Here is a 19,992-nt window from a genome sequence, read left to right as displayed (position 1 = left end):
GTTTTATGAATGGGTTGGTTGTGAGAGACTGGCTGAGGCAGCATGTTGGGTTGAGGGGAGGGAATCTCCATTCATGAATTGGAGAGCCGTTATTCTACTACTAAGACTACAAAAAGAAAGATTGAAATGCTATAACTTTACTGTTATCCTCCTATACCTTAAGGACAAAAGAGCTGAATTAATTATTTTCTCAATGTGGAGCGGTTTACAAGACTCAACAGTTATTTTCCGTCTTTCAATGAACACAGCAGTATAATGCTAATTGCCTTTGCCAACTTCTCGCATAACAGCGATAACAAAACGTCTTCCATGGGTTAAAGTAAATGTTGATTAGAGCAATCCTGCCGACCAACAACTGTATATGTGGAGATTTATGCCAGAATAGACAGTAGAGTATGTTTTATTACAGGAGAGGGGAAGTGTGTGTGTGTGTGTGTGTGTGTCCATGAGTGTGTACAGGGAGTGAAAGGGGGGTTTGGGGAAGGGCTTTGCTTTAACGTTCCTCACTGCCAGAATATTTTCTCTTTTTAAGGCAAAGAGCATTTGAAGAACAAGGGGGACCAGATGAAGGCCGGGGGTGAGGCCTAAAATAACACAGCGATTCTCTGTTAAGCAATAATACACAACCCAGGGAAAACAAGGAGAGCAAACCATACAGTCCAAAGTGTCAAAAAAAAAAAAGTCAGACTTGTTTAATTTCTACTCTGTTATTATGCCCCTTCTCTTTTCCCCTCCTTGAGAAAGTCCTGAAAACATTTTTCATTTGTTGGGATAAGACGGCACCTGAACTTGTACAATAAAGAGCTCACATTTTCCGTGCCCACTGAAAGACATATTTCCACCTGGGTTGTCTGACAATGACAATGACCCTGGCCTGCTCAGTGTTCACAAGCCTCGTCATATGCGTATGCGGGGACGGTTGAGGCTACATTGCCCTGCTGACACAGGACTGGTGCGTGAGTGGAGTGGATCAGGGAGCATTATCGATCCTAAAGATTCCCCGGGGGTAGTGGGGTGTATACATAGATATAAACTGTGGATAAATCAGGAAAGACATACGTGTGCCTGTGTCTCTGGGAATCATGATTGAGATCCCAATCACTCTGAAGAGAGAAAGAGAGTGAGAGAGAGAGAGCAGAAATAGTGAGACAGAGGGGAGAGCCAGAGTATCTGTGGATGTGCCATTTGCTTTGATAATTACAGGGAGGTGTCTGACCAGGCTTTCTACTAAGGCCTGATGGGAACTCAGTGGAGCACATCTTATCTATCTGCTTCTGTCAAGATAAGTCTGGACTGCCCCCCCATCCCCACCCCCCCACCCCCCCCTCTCCACTGGATGGATATGAGCCGGGTTAGTGGGGGCTCATTATAATCATTTCAGTAGGCAGGGGGGTGGGGGGATCGATCGGCACATTAAACATTAAGAGGGGACAGCTATATTGGGGGCTGAGAGATTGAGAGTGAAGAGTCAATATTGTGCCACATTAATTACAGCGCCCAATTTCTGAGATGGGATGCCCCGCTTGTCTTGGGATTGGCATGTAATGTATCGTGACTAAATGGCAATGAAGGGGAAAAATTTATAGCCCAATGGACATTTTAGGAAGTACCGACTGGGGAAATGTACAATAGATAAAGTGTGATTAATCAAACTATTTCAGAAATACGAGCTGTGGTTTTTGTCAGTCCAAACCTATTGGCGACTTTGATTTAACTTTGATTCAACTTTGATTTTATAGCCATTGGGTATACTTTGATTTTTATTTCGCTGTCCAGTACTCTGCTGTTATTTAACGTGCTGTAAAACATTACTTTATAATTCTCTATTCTCATAATCAATAGCACGTGCCTGTGTGAGTGCTGATCGATTGTCGGTTAATTCATTGAGAAAAGGCAGCGTAGGGCAGGGCTCCGTGAAAGAGCAGACTCTGCTAAATCCTGTGTCCACTCCTTGTCTTGACCATAGAATAGATATCACAGTCACAAGCACTCACACACCCACTTAGCTTTTGATTTACAAGAATTTTCATCATCACTAGTTACTATTGATTTACAGTAATGTCCATCTTCACTAGTATACTTTTGATTACAGGTAATGTCCATCATCACTAGTTACCTCTGATTTACAGTAATGTCTGTCTTTACTAGTTACTTTTAATTTACAGAAATTTCCAGCTTCACTAGTTACTTTTAATTTATAGGAATGTCTATCTTCACTAGTTACTTTTGATTTACAGTATTATTCATCTTCACTAGTGACTTTTGATTTACAGCAATACTCATCTTCACTGGTTACTTTTGATTTACATTAATATCAATCTTTCCTAGCTACTTTTTCAGTCTCCTAAATGCCCTTTCAGGTTCTGTTTTAAAATTATTCTTAAGTACAGTATGTTAGCTACAGGGTCACTCACATTACAGTGCTATTTGGGCATTTTGAGAAAATGCCCAAATAGCTCCAGAACAAATTAAGAGACCATTGCACCTTTTTCTTTCCATTCCAAAAAAGTTGAAAAGGAAAGTTTTGAGAGAGGAACAGAAGTGTCCAATTTGCTGTGGTCTCTTAATTTTAACGCTTCTGTTCCTCACTCAAAACCTTCCTTTTTCGACTTTTTTGGAGAGGAAAGAAAAAGGTGCTGTAAATGTGATGCCATTTATGTCTATAGTTCAGTCCTGGATTTGAGCATCTGCTTAATGACTATAAATGTAAAAAATAAAATATTTTTATACTACATTTTCCCACTTAAAAACAACTAATACAGTAACAGAATGACAATGTTGGTAACAACCATGAGACACTAGGTATATTTGGATTTTCCGAAATGGAAACCAATGTTTACCACTCATATTTAATTAGTTCTTTACAGTATATTACACAGTGTAATTCCCTTCATATAAATTGGACTAACACCCAAGTGACAGCTGTGGATTTAGACATGCCAAAATGGCAATGGAATCTTTAAATTATGACATACTGCAAAAAAGTGGAGTTAGCTAAAATATTTTTTAACCCCTCCTGCAATAACAGTTTGGCTACTGGAGAGAGACTCTCAAAGTCTTTAACTTTGTGTTCAGTGATTTAAAACTGCAAGAAATACTAACTACATAAAACTAAAGCATATACATTATAATAGCCCAAACATACATATTTAATATTGTTCTTTGTTTTCATCATTTATACAGTATACTATAAAAATACACTCTGTTCACTGTCTACCATATAAAATAACAAAACATTAAACCCTCAAAAGATGTCACCAGCCCTCTACTCATCCACAAAGGGACAAGCCATTTCATTTTGTTAGCTGTCAATACAGTGCATACAAATAAATGTTTAGTTGTATACATAAATGTTAAAAAAATAATAATAATGTTTTTGTCATATATAACAATTTTTATTTTTACATGATGTTACCATCAAGGGACAGCATTTACTACCAAAACTCAAGTGTGATTCTGACGGTCAAACGGTGAAGCCATTCATTTGATCATGACTTTACATGAAATGGGATATTCACATGGTCAAAAAATTATAATTAACCTGACATCAAATGTTCAAAAAGTGAGAAGCGAAACTTGGATGGCTGCAAAGTCTGGCCAGTTGTCCAGTCACGTGAACTGGAGATTCATTCCAGTTCACCACATCCTGTTACTTAATGTACTGGAGAGTTAAACTTAATAATATGAAACCAAAATACACTTTCATGTATCTCAGAGCGTCTTGATATCCTTTCCATAATCCGTCTGGTTGAAACAAAAGGACGCGTCGCGTCACTTTACTGTCCAATGGCTTCCTGTTGACTTCACAGTGCTCTCTATCAATCTTGTCAGGCTCGCTCAGCAGGTCTTACAACAATGCTTTAAATATTCAAGGAAGCCACATCGCAAAGGCATTTATCCGATCAGAAAGGGTGACCCGTAAATCAGATAGGAGACGCTAAATGGACTAAGAAGTGGTGTTTTGACGTAGATGCCAGGGACACTCCAGAGATTTCAGAAATGCTGAGTTGTCAGTTGGCCCTTGCACTCTTTGCTCTCTCTCTCTGCTCTCTCTCTCTCTCTGCTCTCTCTCTCTCTCTGCTCTTTCTCTGATTGTGCGTTGACCTGAGAAGCACACATGTGAAGCACATGTTTCCATGCGCCAGTTTGAATTGCTGCTGGATCGTCTCTCTCTAGTCTCAGTGATGTGGAACACATTAAATCACCGCTGTTGACTTGCCATCCCACTGGAGTTTCCACTCACCCCACTGGTTACATACACTGTACAGTACTTCCAGTGTGCTGGACAGCGTACTTGGAATTAAAATGTCAGTATTTGAATTTCACCTAAATGCTTACAGTCAGTGAAATGAATAGCCGTTCAGCTGTGTTTGATATGGTTGAGGCCAGTGGCAACAAGCCTTGTTGAAAATAATTCAGACACTGAAATAGATGCCACATATGAGCATAAAGTGCTACTCCAATCTAATACTTACCTTATTTAGCAGTTGATTTGCTTTAACAAAATGCACATCTCAATAGATCCAGGTTACAGTATGTCATGACCCAGCAGTATAAGAGGCCCAGTACAGACACTTAGATGCATTTTAGGATACATGGAAAATATAGCAGAAAATTCCCTTTATGCCTTTTGAAAGTTTTTTTAATGAGCCAGACATTTCTCCTTCAGTTTGCATACTGTATTTATACTTGGGTTATGGCTCCTTGCGCACTTTTAAAACATTGTACATCAATCATGCCTACTACACTCCTACTAAACACTGAAGCCAGACAACAGCCAAAGAAATGATGGCACATCCCAGACATCAATAACTTCCATTCAAACCTGCCAGAGAGAGGATGGCACATCCCAGACATCAATAACTTTCATTCAAACCTGCCAGAGAGAGGATGGCACATCCAAGACATCAATAACTTCCATTCAAACCTGCCAGAGAGAGGATGGCACATCCCAGACATCAATAACTTCCATTCAAACCTGCCAGAGAGAGGATGGCACATCCCAGATATCAATAACTTCCATTCAAACCTGCCAGAGAGAGGATGGCACATCCCAGACATCAATAACTTCCATTCAAACCTGCCAGAGAGAGGATGGCACATTCAAGACATCAATAACTTCCATTCAAACCTTCCTATAATACCTGACAGTTGGCATCCTTTTTGTCTTTATTGGTGTTTCCTAGCTGAGATCAGTTAACCAATTGTAGGCAGAGTCTCTTTCTCTCTCCGTCTCTCTCTCTTTCTTTCTCTCCTTCCCTTTCTTTCTCTCTCACTGTCTCACTCTCTTTCCTTTCTCTCCTTCCCTCTCTTTCTCTGTCTCTCCCTCTCTCCGGCATTTGAGAAATCTTGGCTCCACTCCAGCCACTCTGGCGCTACAGTACGAGTTTAAATAATCTATATTACTTTGGATAAAGGAAAATGTACATCAAGGACAAGTCCTGTGACTATTGCCCATATTTGAAATGGGCCATAGCTTGCTACTCTGGATGGAAGATGTCCTTTAACACATCCACGTCTGTTCTCATGGTTTACCATATAAGTCGTTTACAATACATGTCCACCCAATTTGACATGGCTGAGATACAGTTAACCAGCATAAGTCACTGGGAAGCTCCCTGGCTGTCCAGCTGGCTGGTACAGAAGCTGTCACAGCCTGCAGATTTCCAGAGACCAAGACTTGGCCATCCCAGATATAAACACCCCAATGTAAAGCTCTCCAGATCCTTCCTTGCAGAGTACAGCCTTGATTCCTCTGGAGGGGAACCTTTAATGGTAGGAAATGCTTTGGATGAAATCTACCCAGGAGCTAACAAGGGGTTTCCTACCTGCCATTTAATCCTGGCTGCTACTTGTTGTGCCAATGACATTAAGGTCCAAGCTATTCTTGGAATATTGTAAAAACTGAGAGAGAATTGTGAGCTGAGATACAATTTTCTATTCTTCCTTTCAGTTTTCAACTTAAAACGTATCTACAACAAACTGAATCCTGAATCTCTCGCAAAACAATATTTATATAAAACGTAATGTCCTGATTGCCCGTTTCGGACAGGTTTCGGGTGGCTCCTCAGTCTGGAGGAGTTCTCACTAGTACCTCCATATGTCCGAGCTGAGGACCCTTTTGTGTGGACGGGTTAGGGAGGGTGCAGGGCTGAGGCCCTGGGATTTGTTTGTGGTTGGTGGTGACCGAATAGCCCCCTACATAATGATGCATCCACTTCCTAAAGCACTCAGCCATGACCATCACCTTTCACCCTGCGTCCTCCCCCAGTGTTCCCCCATTTACATATGTAAAGTCCCCCACTCCTTCCCCAGCCCCCATCCACTCCCAGCCTGAGTCATTCTGGTCAAAAGAAATCAGACGTTATTTGTCACATGCTTTGTTAACAACAGGGGTGGACTACCAGTGAAACGCTCACTTACAGATATAAGTAAATACAACATGTTAAGAGAGAAAATTGTAACAAAATACCATATACAGAATAAACAGTGATATGAATAAAGGTAAGAGGCACTAAATGCAAAATCATGTGACTGACAGAAAGTGGAGTACTAGTAGCATCACTGGGTTGTTGTGTGGTGGTACGGGGTTATTTAGGTTTATGTACATATCGGAAGGAGGAGCAGCAGAGGGTTAATATACAATAGCAGTTGCAACGTTTATGACAATGCTCACATACTGTGACTGTGGGCCATCGAGACGTTCAGGACCCGGATTTCAGTGGGAGGCGTTCAGTCCCGGGGTCCTGAGCTTAGTAACTCTCATTACGGAAGAAAAAAAACGTTTCCGCAGGCCCAATATCTCTGGTTACTCCATGAGGTATGTTGTGTGGCCAGAACAAGAAAACACCAATGGCAAGTCTCCAGCAGTAACCGCCTATGTCGAGATCATTATTACATTTATTTCACACCAGGTCACGATCTGTTCACAGTTCCAGTACACCCCAATACCCAAACCAAAGAACCGGACGGATGGACGGACACACAGTTGTGCTCAAAAGTTTGTATACCCTTGGAGAATTGGATATGTATGTACCATTTGTAAAAACATGAGTGTGCAGGCAAAACACGTCTTTTATTTCTTATAGGATTCATATTCAAGTGTAGATCATAACAGAATGGCACAATCATAAAACAAAACATGGCAACAAAGAATTTTTTTTACAGACCCTTGTTCAATAGTCTGCATAACCGTAGTTCTTAATACTGTGTATTGCCCCCTTTAGCATCAATGACAGTGTGCAGCCTTATGTAATAGTTATCTATGATGCCCCAAATTGTTGCAGGTGGTATAGCTGCCCATTTGTCTTGGCGAAGTGCCTCCAGGTCATGCAAAGTCTTTGGTCGTCTTGCATGAAAAGCACGTGTGAGATCTCCCCAGAGTGGCTCGATGATTTTAAGGTTAGGAGACTGTGATGGCCACTCCAGAACCTTCACCTTTTATTGCTGTAACCACCTCTCCAAACATAGCGCTTATGGTTGTGACCATAAAGCTCTATTCTGGTCTCGTAACTGCAAATTGCAGTGCGCCAGAAGCTGTGAGATGTATCAAGCTGATTTCGGGCATATTGTAACCAGGCTTTTTTGTGGCATTGGTGCAGTAAAGGCTTCTTTCTGGCAACTCGACCATGGAATCTCATCTTTGTTCAAGTATCCTCGTATTGTGCTCCCTGAAACAACCACACCATCTTTTTCCAGAGCAGCCTGTATTTCTCCTGAGGTTACCTGTGGGTTTTTCTTTGTATCCCGAACAATTCCTCTGGTAGTTTTGGCTGAAATCTTTCTTGGTCTACCTTACCGTGGCTTGGGTAACAAACTCATTGACTATTTGTATACTCTAATTGCAATTTAAAAGGCCACAGGTGTGGAAATTCACCTTTAATTGACCATTTTCACCGGTGTGTGTCTCCTTGTGTGTCTGTAACAAGGCCAACATTCAAGGGTATGTAAACTTTTGCTCAGGGCCATTTGGGTGATTTCTGTTATCATTATGATTTAAAAAGAAGCCAAACAACTATGTTACAATAAATGGCTTCATATGGTCACTATCCTAAAATAAAAGACAGCTCATGATCAGTCATATTTTCAAAATCAATGCCAGAATTTCACAATTTCTGCCAGGGTATGCAAACTTATGAGCACAGCTGCAAGTCCACCCTTCTCTACCTTAACATAGAGACTAGATTTACATTGACATTTCAGTCACTCAGCAGACACTCTTCTCCAGAGCAACTTACTGTGTACAATATCTTCCTGTAAATATCCAAACACTTCCCCTGGCAGTTATACATGGTGTATGTTTAAGTCCATGAAACCATTTTGTTAGAAAAAAAAAAACTCTTTGAAATATGAGGATCTTGGAGAAAAGGTGATGTAACTCCAAACAGAGCTGTAAAGAGAGAAACCAGAGCCTATGATCTGGGGTCAAATGGCCCCAAATAAAACCAAGAGGGAACAGCGATGCAATCTGATCTGTTCATACGACTGCCATTATTTTATTCAGTCACAGTGCAAATCTGATTTCACTGGACTTACAGAGTAACCTTAATAATATTACTATATTTATATATACTATATATATATATATATACTATATAAAAACAACATTTTCTAAAACCATTTATTTATTAAATTGTTCATAAATCCAATGCCCTCATTCCCGTGCCCGTCACTCCCTGGGCTGGATAATGAGTTGATTCATTAGGGGTTTGTTAATGAGGAAGTCAGCCAACTCCATCTTGGGGAAAGCAAGCCAAAAAACATCACCAATCTCACACACTCAGAGCCATTCCACGCTCATTTACAAGTAATTAATATTGTAGATCGTGACACACAAATCGCCACCGGCCCGCTAATGAACAGTGCTGCGCTTCATTCCCTGACAGCGACCCGCTCTCTTGGACCGGTGCTCTTTGCAGAGCACCAGCCAATGTTTTGAATATACCGAGGCTGTCCTGAGAAGTAGAGCCACATCAAAAGGCAAAAACGTGTCTACAAAACAGTATTAGCTGTGAACAAACTTTTTGTACACACTACACACCACAGACTGCTTGCAGTTCATATGATCATTGCACTAAGCAATAGAGTCAATATCTGAGTCAAACGCATCTGAGCTCAACGCTAACGCAGTCCTGTGCCATCATGGGAATGATGAGATGCAAAGAGGGCAGAGGGGTGGGGAAGCCTCAGGAATCCCATTGTGTCTGTGTGGGAAATCTGGGCAAAGACTTTCTAATCCTTTTTGATGGCAGTCTTAAGCCAACACTTCCTTACCTGCCTGTGTTTGTCATGGGAGAGTTCCTTTGTACTACAGGTTGTCTGTCTGTCTGTCTGTCTGTCTGTCTGTCTGTCTGTCACCTTCATCTCTCAGTATTTTTGAGTTTCTTGCATAGTTTTTTTTTTATTTCTCTCAGATTTTTGTTTTTTATTTTTTCCTCACCATTATTCTTTTTATTCTTCTCTTCTAGCCCTCCTTGGCTAACTTTAGATGATTCCTCCGCAACCATTTACAGTCATTCAGAATTTTTTCTCCTCCTTTTTGTGAATTGGATACAGACAGTATGTAATTACCTGGTCTCGGGTTTCATTGGGCCTGTTCCGTCAGCTCCACACCCACTGCAGTCATGCACACACACACAAACACACACACACACACACACACTCACACACACACACACACACATATAAACACAGGCTTCTCCAGCTGGAAGTGCACAGCTGCTGCTGTTTACCCTCTCAAGCCCAGAAAAACATCCTGTACCGTACAGTCGGTGAAAACCTCCCCTCACATAATAAACACAGCCTCAGCACAGTTTGAAGCCACACTTTGAGTAGTTTGTGTGGCCTTCATGGCAAAGGTCCTCTCCAAGTGAAGACCTTCATAACCGTAGATGTCTTATGTGGAGTGGAAAAAACAACAACAAAGGCTGTGTGGAGGAGGCTCTTACAAACCGTTCAGAAAGTTTGCAGACCAAGGATGTAGCCAAGACAGGAAATATCATTGATTTGACCCTTTGAGGTCAAATGTAACTCATTGCTCTTGCTGAAATACTAAACTCTATGTAACATTGTTTGCCTAGGAGATACAGAGTGTATGATGTTTCACTCACAGAGTCACTTGCTTTGCCTTCCATTCACCCTGAGACAGTTTCTTGGCCGGTATCGTTGTTTAGGTTTGGGTTGACTTTGTGTTGGGTGCATAGGACGTTATGGCTGTTATTGTGACTGGAGAGGAGTACAAAAAGTGTGCAAAGACACCATCGTCTTCCAAATAAAACTGCAGGAATGTGTATACGCGTGAGTGTTCAGACGTGTCTGTCAGCATCCCGTGTTTTCAGTTGACTGTCACTTAAGTGTTTTGGCGTGTGTTAAGGATTCCTTTGTCGACAGAAGTATGTGCTTTGGTTTGAACATGACGACACCACACAGGGTAAAACAAAACAAATCTCTGTGTGCCAACAACGTTCTCCTCTGTCTCTGATGTACTCCAGCAGTGGCATTCCATAGCCCGCCTGTTACCATCAAGAAGGAACCACAGAGCCCAGGGTCCGACCCCAGCCAATCCTGTAGCCACAAGCAGACCTTCACCTACCCCAATGGAGAGCAGTGCCTTTACGCCAGGTACGCACGCCGGCAAGTACAACATTTGGCCGGAAAATACAGAGGATTTAGGGAAATAGTGCCCGTTTACTGAGTCAGAGCGTTCCTGATCAGCCAATACCTGTCAATCCTCAAACTCAAGTCACTGCTGCAAAGACCACTAGTTACTGACATCAGCGTGAGTCATTACTAAACACCTATCAGCCCAGCTGGGCCCACTTTTCCTGAACAACTCATGTTACTACTGATGTTTACATTGTTATACATAAATCATTTGTGTGTGTGTGTTTCAGTGCCTATGAGCAGAAGACGACTGTGGGTCCCAATAAGAGCTGTCCCACAGGGACTCCCATGTCTCCGATGCAGCACCATTACTCCCCCAAGCCTGTCGGGGGCGCTGGTGGACGGCCTGATAACACAGCCTACAACATGAACCCCCCTGCCGCATCCCAGCCACTGCCCAGTCACAACAACTACCCCATGAATCCCAGGTAGAACCTGCTAGACTGTACCAAAATACGTCAACTCACCCCAGGTAGAACCTGTTAGGCTGAACCAGAATACGTCAACTCACCCCAGGTAGAACCTGCTAGGCTGTGCCAAAATACGTCAAATCACCCCAGTTAGAACCTGTTATACTGTACCAAAATACGTCAACTCACCCCAGGTAGAGCCTGTTAGGCTGAGCCAAAATACGTCAACTCACCCCAGGTAGAACCTGTTAGGCTGAGCCAAAATACGTCAACTCACCCCAGGTAGAACCTGCTAGGCTGTACCAAAATACGTCAACTCACAGCAGGTAGAACCTGTTAGACTGTACAAAAATACTTAGAACTTGCCAAATAAGTTGAGACCATCGATGGACAACAAAATAACTAGCCTGTCGACTCTGAATGTGTTTTATAGCCTCTCCTTCCCTTCCCTCAACACCAGGTATCAGGCTCCGTCAGGAGACATGTGCCCTCCCGGGTTCCCCGCTCAAGGGCAGGCATACCAGAGGATGCACCCAGCCCCAGCCGGAGCTGGTGGAGGCGGTGGAGGACCAGGTGGAGGTGGCGGGGGCGGCTATCATCGGCAGCACTCAGACCCCTGTATGCCCTATCTGCAGCAGAGCTTCAAGCAGGAGTACCTGGACCCTCTGTACGAGAGGGCCACCCACATGGCGGGCCCCGGCCCCGGGCAAGGATCAGGGCGGGGGCCTCACCCACCTCTCTCACACCAACACGCTCACCCGCACGCCCACCACCACCCTCACAGGTTCCCCCCTGCCCACATGATGGTAAAACAGGAGCCGACCGACTACACCTACGAGCCTGGTGAGTGAACACCGCGGAGAAGGCCCTATGGCAAAATAAAAGAAAGACAGCTAAGGGCTACTTCGAGAGAAGCTAATCTCTTATGGAAGTTACTGAGCATCATGACAGCCTGACTGGCAGTACACAAGACAAACCGAACACAAGGCAAACCCAAACTAATCCGACGTGGCTCAAAAGAACACGTAGGCCTATTTGCCTTTTGTGTAGGACGCATACCGCTAAATTCATTAAGCCTGAATATGTTTTTTAACATACTGCTTTGTGGCTCATGCTCTGCTTTGTCCGACAAAAGTGTGCCTTTGAGAAAAGTTGTTTTGAGTCAGTCCGGCGTGTATGGCTGATGGTAGAACAAAATGTCCAGAAAGGAGAAAGTTCTTTATCTCCACTGACTTTGCCCCCCCCCCCCACCACCACCACCTAGCTCCCCCTTTCAAATCCCTGACATTTTGCACGGAAAAGAAGGCCCGCACTCTTAGCCGTAATACAGTTCCCCCCTCATGTACGCTCCTCCCCGCTCCCTCTCCGCGCTCCCCGCCCTCGTCTCGCCGAAAGGGAGGCAGAGGAATTTCATTGAGAAAATGGAGGGCACTGGAAAGACTAGAGTCCCCTGTGGAGAACTCTGTGGTGTCGGGTTACAGCAGCGGCTTCCTATTCTGCAGGCAGATGAACTCATAATGGAAAAATGAGCGTGGCCACAGAAACCCAAACCTCTCACTGGCTGGGATGTGTGTGTTTGTGTGTGTGTTTGTAGGTGGGGGGGCTTGGCAACAACAAAATAAGACCCATCCCTAGTAGTGCAGCAGCACTGCCCCAAAGCCCTTGCTGTTAAGTTGCAGGGCAACGATGCGTGCACAAAAACTGGAAACGCAATGCAATGCATACAAGTGGAGGTCAACCGGGAGCCGGGCCGTGTTTGTCCTGGGACCCGGGGTCAAAATGCCCCCACTGAGATACACTGAATCCGGCATACAACAAAATAACACATCAGCATACGTGGACCTTAATTCTTTTTAAAAAGGTTTTAGTTTTTTTATACCCATACCTCTCGACAGAAGCCAGACAATGCCCACAGAGTTGAGCTTTCTGCTTGACGAAATCTGACAGCCTTAGAGGAAAGAGGCTGCAACAAAGGGATGTTTGTCTGTGGTGGGAGGAGCTAGAGGAGGCTAGTAGGCCAGCCTGAGATGAGCTGGCCAGCTGTTTTGCCTGCTAAGAAATGCTATCATAGGCCTTGTGAAATGTGGCAAAAATGCACCTCTAGCAGTTTTGAGTCAGCCTTGCAAATACATTTCTCTCCATTCACATTTCATTCTAGTTAACTAATCCGTGCTGTGCTTGGATTGTGTGAAATACACAATATGGCTACACCAGTCCGCACACGACTGACCCGAGAGGTTTCGCCTCAGATCTCCACATCACTCCCCGGTGCTGGGCAGGCTGGCCTGGCTGGCACTGATGTTATTTACAGTGTGATAGAGTGCTGTTCCAGACAGGAGGGTCTGATTTTCCCCAGTAACATGTTATCACGGCCACAGCACTCTGCATTCCCCAGGAGTGAGTCACCCAGAGACGCGGGAGGTCAGAGCTACTGCACCTTTCACCCACTCTGGCCTCCTCCAGACACTCAAACACAATACATACGCTTGCATTCACTCACACAGACACACACACACATACACATACACACAACACTATGTAGGGGTTAAGAGCAGTTTGTCACAAACCGGACTACAGCTGTTAGCAGTCAGGAGAAAGTTCTGAATCAAGTGTTCAAATGTGACTTTATGAAATGCACATTCGATTCTGTATTAAAAGCTACATTGTCCTCGGATTGAGTCACTCGGGTTCAGGTTCTGCTAAATGACTCAAATGTAAAGAGCCTCTCCACTTGCAGTGTGATGTGGTAGGGGTTTGTCCAGACGGGTCCACTGCTGACCCATCGTCCTCCGCCACTGGATCCCGGTTCCCCTCTAGTCACTTGCACTTGGCCTAAAGAAAAGCCAGCGACCGGCAATATTGAGACAAACTAAGGTTTTGTCCTGGCAGACCCGGAGACGATCCAAATGAAAATAAGCCCATTAGTGCTCTCTATTCCCGTGGAAATATACCCTGTGTATTGGACTAAGGAAGGACAACCATCTGTACACAGAAAACATTACTGGTCGTTTAAGATACACTGCACTGACCAATAATGCTCTGGTTTCTGTTCTTTCAGATGTGCCAGGGTGTCCTTCTATGTATCACCACAACAAGGGCTACTCCAACCCCCAGAACAACAATGAAGGTAAACAACAACAAAATCAGTTTTTTATTCATTATTATACCTAGGACCGTGAGAAATTATATATTATTCCTACAACTGAGTGGCAGAAACAGTTCATGGCAATGAAGATGGTACATCCAAACTGTTTGTACCACATCTTCCTATCCCCTTCTTCATTTAAATGAGCCCTGGCTACTGGCTATAGCTTTGCGGTCATTGGCTAACCAGCCCAGAGTGTCTGTATTTCCATTGGCTAACTGGTGGTGTGTCTATGTTTCCATTGGCAAAGGCCCTGCCTCAGGAATCCCTGGATAAATATTACTCCTGGAAAAAGGCCCGAGTATTTTTCCTTGAGAAAAGCAAAACAATCCTCCTGTTCACTCCCTTTGTTTGTCACACCATTTTGGGACATTCTAGTTCTTGTCCAGCATCATTTCCTCAATCATTGAGAACTGAGGAATGTATCTTAAGCAGCCAATGCTACTTATCATTAAAAGGAGCAGATTGTATTTGCTACACATGATACACAGCAAATGTTTTACCCATTAAACTAATGACACATACCCAGTGATTCTTCAAGAAATAACAGGCCTCATGAGCCTAGTTAAACTGCAGTACCCCATCAGAATCCAAGATATAAGCTTGTTTTACTAGTAATTAAATCTTTAACAAATGTCATATTTCTTCAAAACATGCTTAAAAATCTGTCTTGATGGGTCAGGTATGGGATGATAAATGGGTACCTTAACTGCCTGTGGTCATTAAAGAGGGGTATGGGTGTTAACTTTGGCATCCTGGTTAAATAATAGCCAAACCGGCCCTCATACCATCATATTATTTTGGCTTTTTCTTTTTTTTACCAACATTGGAGTATAACATGGTAATATTATGTGTTCTGATTGCTCTTGGCTCTTTATTATAAACCAGATGGTTTGAACTCTGAATGCTGATTGACAGAAAGCTACATTGTATGTAAGCAATAAGCCACAAGGCGGTGTGATATATAGCCAAAATAACACAGCTAGGTGCTGTTCTTGGGCACGACACATTGCGGAGTGCCTGGACACAGTACTTAGCCATGGTATATTAGTAATATATCACAAACCCCCAAGATGCTTTATTGCACTTATAAACCAGTTACCAGCGTACTCTAGATATTGTAGAATTAGACACACAAATTATTAGAGAATTATACACCAAACATTAAAGCATTATACACTAGATATCAGGAATATTAGTCAGGAAATAATTATTTTGACATATTTATAGTAAGTAATTTTCCCCTTATTATACACACTTTAAAGAGTTTATTCTTCTCATCCACTACCTTTTGTCAGGGTGAATTTTAATACCTATGTAGTTTGTTCAAACTGATTCAGTCGTTGGCACAGTAGTTATAATCCAATGCACCTTCATGCCCTAATAATAATACCTGTTTTGTTTTACAGGATATCTCTTTGAAAACGACTCCCGTGTCGTGCCAGAGAAATTCGAAGGTCAGTCATACACCTCCTACCGTCCAGAAGTCAGCTCAAGGATCCCACTTCATTTCACTCCCTATAGGTGTCAGTGAGATCAGATAATGGTTATGGATGGTGGCACCGAGGGTGTCCACTGTCAGTTCTCAGAAAACCAGAATCCATTGAGTCACATGGGTCACATGGGTCTCGGCTTGGGATCATATCCCTATCGCACCCAAAAATCAATGCCAGTACATGTATCAGTATCAGACCTATCAGTTCCTATAGGATCAGATATGGTGTAGCTGAACAATACTTTTTTTGGGGGGTGGGGGGCAGGGGTGGATGAACAGGCTCTTGGCTGGAGCTGAGTTAGCTGGTTTTGTTTTTCTGTGCGTACGTCGCTGTGACGTAGGCACCAAGCTCCTGTGTCTCGTAGAGCGAGGTGACAGTTGGCTGCTTCCTAAGACAGTCCTCATGTTCCAGGCCTCAAGTGGCTGTATATTCCCACCATTTCCTGCTTCTCAAGATAATCATTGAATCAACGGTCACTCACAGCAGATTTCCACTTCAGTTATTTAGCAGACGGCTTCATCCAGAGTAACTTACATTAGCAAGTGTTTGAAGTCGCCAGGTTACGGTCATTGTAGCACCGTAAGCCTGTCAAAACGGACATTTGTTGGACGCAACCAAAACTGTATTCTAGCTAGTAATGTTAAACAATAGTAGTAGTGGTCTACTTTAAGTCGGCCTGAAGGGCAACGTTGTCTGACCTTGTCCCTGCCTCTCTCCAGGGGAGGTAAAGCAGGAGGGTGGTGGCGTGTTCCGTGAGGGGACCCCCTACCAGCGCAGAGGTTCCCTGCAGCTCTGGCAGTTCCTGGTAGCCCTGCTGGACGATCCAAGCAACGCCCACTTCATCGCCTGGACTGGCCGCGGCATGGAGTTTAAACTCATCGAGCCCGAGGAGGTAAGGTCCAGCCAATAGGTCTTAGATCTACAGCAAATAGATCTAGAAGATGGTAACAACATCTCTCCCGTCTCACAAGTCCTCTCTGCATGGGTCCATGCCTTAGTGTAATCAGTGCAAGGAAGAATTGTATTTACACACGTAGAACTGGACGTGAAAATGAGGTGTCATAGCTGTTTTGGCATTGTGTTTATACAGTGGGCTTAGTCACTACAAGAAGGCCCGGTGTTGCTTGTTTGGGAGGTCAGAGACAAGCAGATGTCTTTAATGCCTATTCTGTACTCTCTGGAATAGTAACGGAAACGGCACCTATCAAATCTATTTGGGTTGTTTGCGTTTTGTTGAGGAAGTGTAGGTTTACTTGCTATTTGCGGGTCAGACATAAGAGGTCTTTAATGCTGACTGTGCCGTCTCTAGAAGAAGGTTTCAATGTTTCAGACTGCTCTGCCTTCTGTATCATTCCTCCGGGGCCATGCACTGATCTTAACTGCCAGGCGCCATTAGTCTCCATGTATTATTTAGCAAACGTAACAGTAGATACACACACACACACACACAAGACGGAGGTTTAGCTTCATCACCTAATATTCACTTGTTATACCACCACATCATCAGAAAGTCTACTGGCTAGCTGAAAGATGCTTTTGAAGAGCAGAGCTGTTGATTGAAAAGTTTTTTGGCAAGCCGGATTTCTAAGACATTCATAAGACATTCTGATACAATGATACAATGACACTTCCATTATTTGCGCTACTGTACATAATTAATAATGCAAGAGTTTTACAAGAGCAATTAAGGTTGAGTGTGCCGGAGGACTCCGGGACAATGGAGTCTGTAGTCTAGGAGGCTTCACTACATCTCCTCTACACTCAAGTCTTCCGACAGTGTCCCGGCTGTTTGTCAACAACCCATCTCAGAAGGCACGGGGTCCATTATGTAATCCTTTGGAGATGTGAGACATGTTCCACGGTCTGGAATTAGCAAGGCTGTCAACGGGGAGTTCAATTCTGAGGTTGAGACATTATTCCTCGGCGCTCTGTGACAACCAGACAGTTGACTTTTATTTCACACATTGCACGACTCTGGTTGCATTCATGTGGTGAGGGGTTACATAAAGAGGAAGTGAATACACATGCGGAGACTTGCCATTTTGCCACTTACCATTTTGACACGATAAGCCAGTTTGCTCAAGGAAAAAGACCCTTTAAAACAGGTCAATGAGGACCCTTAGTGGTGGCGTTAGTGAGTTGCATGCTGATGCATGAAAATTATTCTCACAGTTCAACTTCAATCTGTATAATAAAATAATAGGAATTTATTTTTAGTACATGCTGAAAACCTTTATTCATCCTGAGGTTTTAGTGGGCCTGGCATATCTACTGGACCTAAACAGCCCCAGGTGCATAACCAGCTCTGTCCTTTCCCCATGTTTCCTAACTCCTCTCTCATTTCCTCACTCCTCTCAGGTGGCCAGGCTGTGGGGGATGCAGAAGAACCGTCCAGCCATGAACTACGACAAGCTCAGTCGCTCTCTGCGTTACTACTATGAGAAGGGAATAATGCAGAAGGTACAAACTACAGCACTAAAATACACAATTCTACAACATGTTGTATTCACTACTTCAATGAAGAAGCTGACTACAGGAATACAACTCCCAGTATACAGGAAAAAACAATTATACATAAAAGATATAAATATATGTATATATTAGACAGACAGACAGATATAGATATACAGATATAGATGTGTTTACACTAGCATTAGCACAAGACACCAACTCATGAGAACTTCTAAAATATGAATCTCTTTCCTGTGTTTTAGGTGGCAGGGGAGCGCTACGTTTACAAGTTTGTGTGCGAACCCGAGGCACTCATCTCCCTGGCTTTCCCTGACAATCAGCGGCCCAGCCTGAAGGCCGAGTTTGATCGTTACGTCAACGAGGAGGACACAGTGCCCCTGTCCCACATGGACGAGGGGGCCTCTTACCCCCCTGAACAAGCCCCACAAAACATGGGCACCCAGTCCTACTCCAAAGGCTACATGTACTAATGCCATCGCCCGATGCCCCCTTCTCCAGATACCTGTAATACCCAACTGTCCCTCTCCCACACACTCTGGCCCCTGCACCTATTGCACACGCCCAACCCATTCACTTGTATATATATGGCTACAGTGTTTTTTGTTTTTGATTAAATTAATCTCATTTGGGATTTTTGTTTCGTTTTTAAGAACTGCATTCTTCTCACTTGTGAGGCATATTCAACCCATACACCTGACTGTGGTTTAAAAGAGATTGCTTAATAAAGACAATATTACTACTCAATGTACCAATACGTTGTTTGCTTCCTCTGATAACAAAGGTGACAGACTGGAAAAACCTACACAGTGAGACATGTTAAAGAGTTTTTTGTAAATAATGGAACTCCCAAGTTAGGTCAAACAACCTGAAGTCAATGACTAAAGCACGCGAGCATTTCCTACTTTTAATTTATCAGTGGTCACACCTTACATCCACGAAACATGACTCCTAATATCTGAAATAGCCGGGCATCTATACCCAAACGCTTACAGCCTTTATTGGAGGTTCTAGATCCAAAGTGTAGACATACCGGATAACGGGTGTAGCTATATAGAATTCAACCTCGGGGTAATTTTGCCTTGAAATATTACTTGTGTTTAACAGCACGTGGTCTGTTAGATTGGCCTTGGTGATATAAAGAGCGGCGTTCACGTCGCCACAGTGCCTGAGAAAGGACTTTCATACTAATTGTTTAATGCAAAAAAATAAAAAACACGTTTGTACTTACAATTTCGGTTCTGTTCTGCGGCAGCATGCGCAATTGCATTTTGATTGGCAAAACCAACACGTGTTAAATATATTGGTGTGGGAAATGAGCGGGCCAAAACATGAAATCCAAGTGGATGACGATTAAGGTCGGTAGCTTCAAACAATTCGCTATAGCACAATCTGGAAGAGACTCCATCCTTAATTAATCGGAATGCTCTATCTGCTGAGGCTCGTGTGCCCCATTAATCGAGTAAGCAACGTTTCGTAGAGTAATTACCTAAGTGGTTAGATGCTATACAAATAGCATTTGTGTAAGGTACTTTAGCCAAGGCCAAAGCTGTTTGTGCTATAATTTAATATTAATCTATCAGTGGCCAATCAGTTTAAGTTTAACAACAGCAACAAGACAAATACATCAGACGAGTTCATTCAGTATTTAATGAGGAAGAATATGGCCATTCAGAAAAGTTCGGATTTTACCGTAGCCTACAGTAAATAAATGACTCATATCAGTCAGAAGACATTTCTGTCACAATAAAACCACAGATCGAGCAATTGCTGACCTACAATAACAGTTACATCCATTTCCCTTGACATG

The 19,992-nt window shown here is 43.3% G+C and overlaps 1 protein-coding gene across 3 annotated transcripts in view; it reads left to right on the top strand.

Moving 5' to 3' along the window:
* etv4 (ETS variant transcription factor 4) overlaps positions 1–18,916 on the top strand; it is a 28,846-nt gene extending 9,930 nt beyond the window's left edge. For all 3 annotated transcript variants that reach the window (XM_010866416.2, XM_010866426.3, XM_010866413.1), the window contains 8 exons: positions 10,491–10,620; positions 10,893–11,090; positions 11,533–11,915; positions 14,131–14,199; positions 15,627–15,674; positions 16,433–16,605; positions 18,072–18,173; positions 18,428–18,916. In XM_010866416.2, coding sequence (XP_010864718.1) covers positions 10,491–10,620; positions 10,893–11,090; positions 11,533–11,915; positions 14,131–14,199; positions 15,627–15,674; positions 16,433–16,605; positions 18,072–18,173; positions 18,428–18,655 — 1,331 coding nt within the window. In that variant the 3' untranslated portion in view covers positions 18,656–18,916. The remainder of the gene's footprint in view (positions 1–10,490; positions 10,621–10,892; positions 11,091–11,532; positions 11,916–14,130; positions 14,200–15,626; positions 15,675–16,432; positions 16,606–18,071; positions 18,174–18,427) is intronic.
* Positions 18,917–19,992: the final 1,076 nt, after the last annotated feature.

The sequence above is a fragment of the Esox lucius genome, chromosome 5 (assembly GCF_011004845.1).
Source record: "Esox lucius isolate fEsoLuc1 chromosome 5, fEsoLuc1.pri, whole genome shotgun sequence".
Taxonomy (NCBI): domain Eukaryota; kingdom Metazoa; phylum Chordata; class Actinopteri; order Esociformes; family Esocidae; genus Esox; species Esox lucius.
Note: the sequence above shows the minus strand (reverse complement) of the source record. Positions and strands in the feature narration are given on the sequence as shown.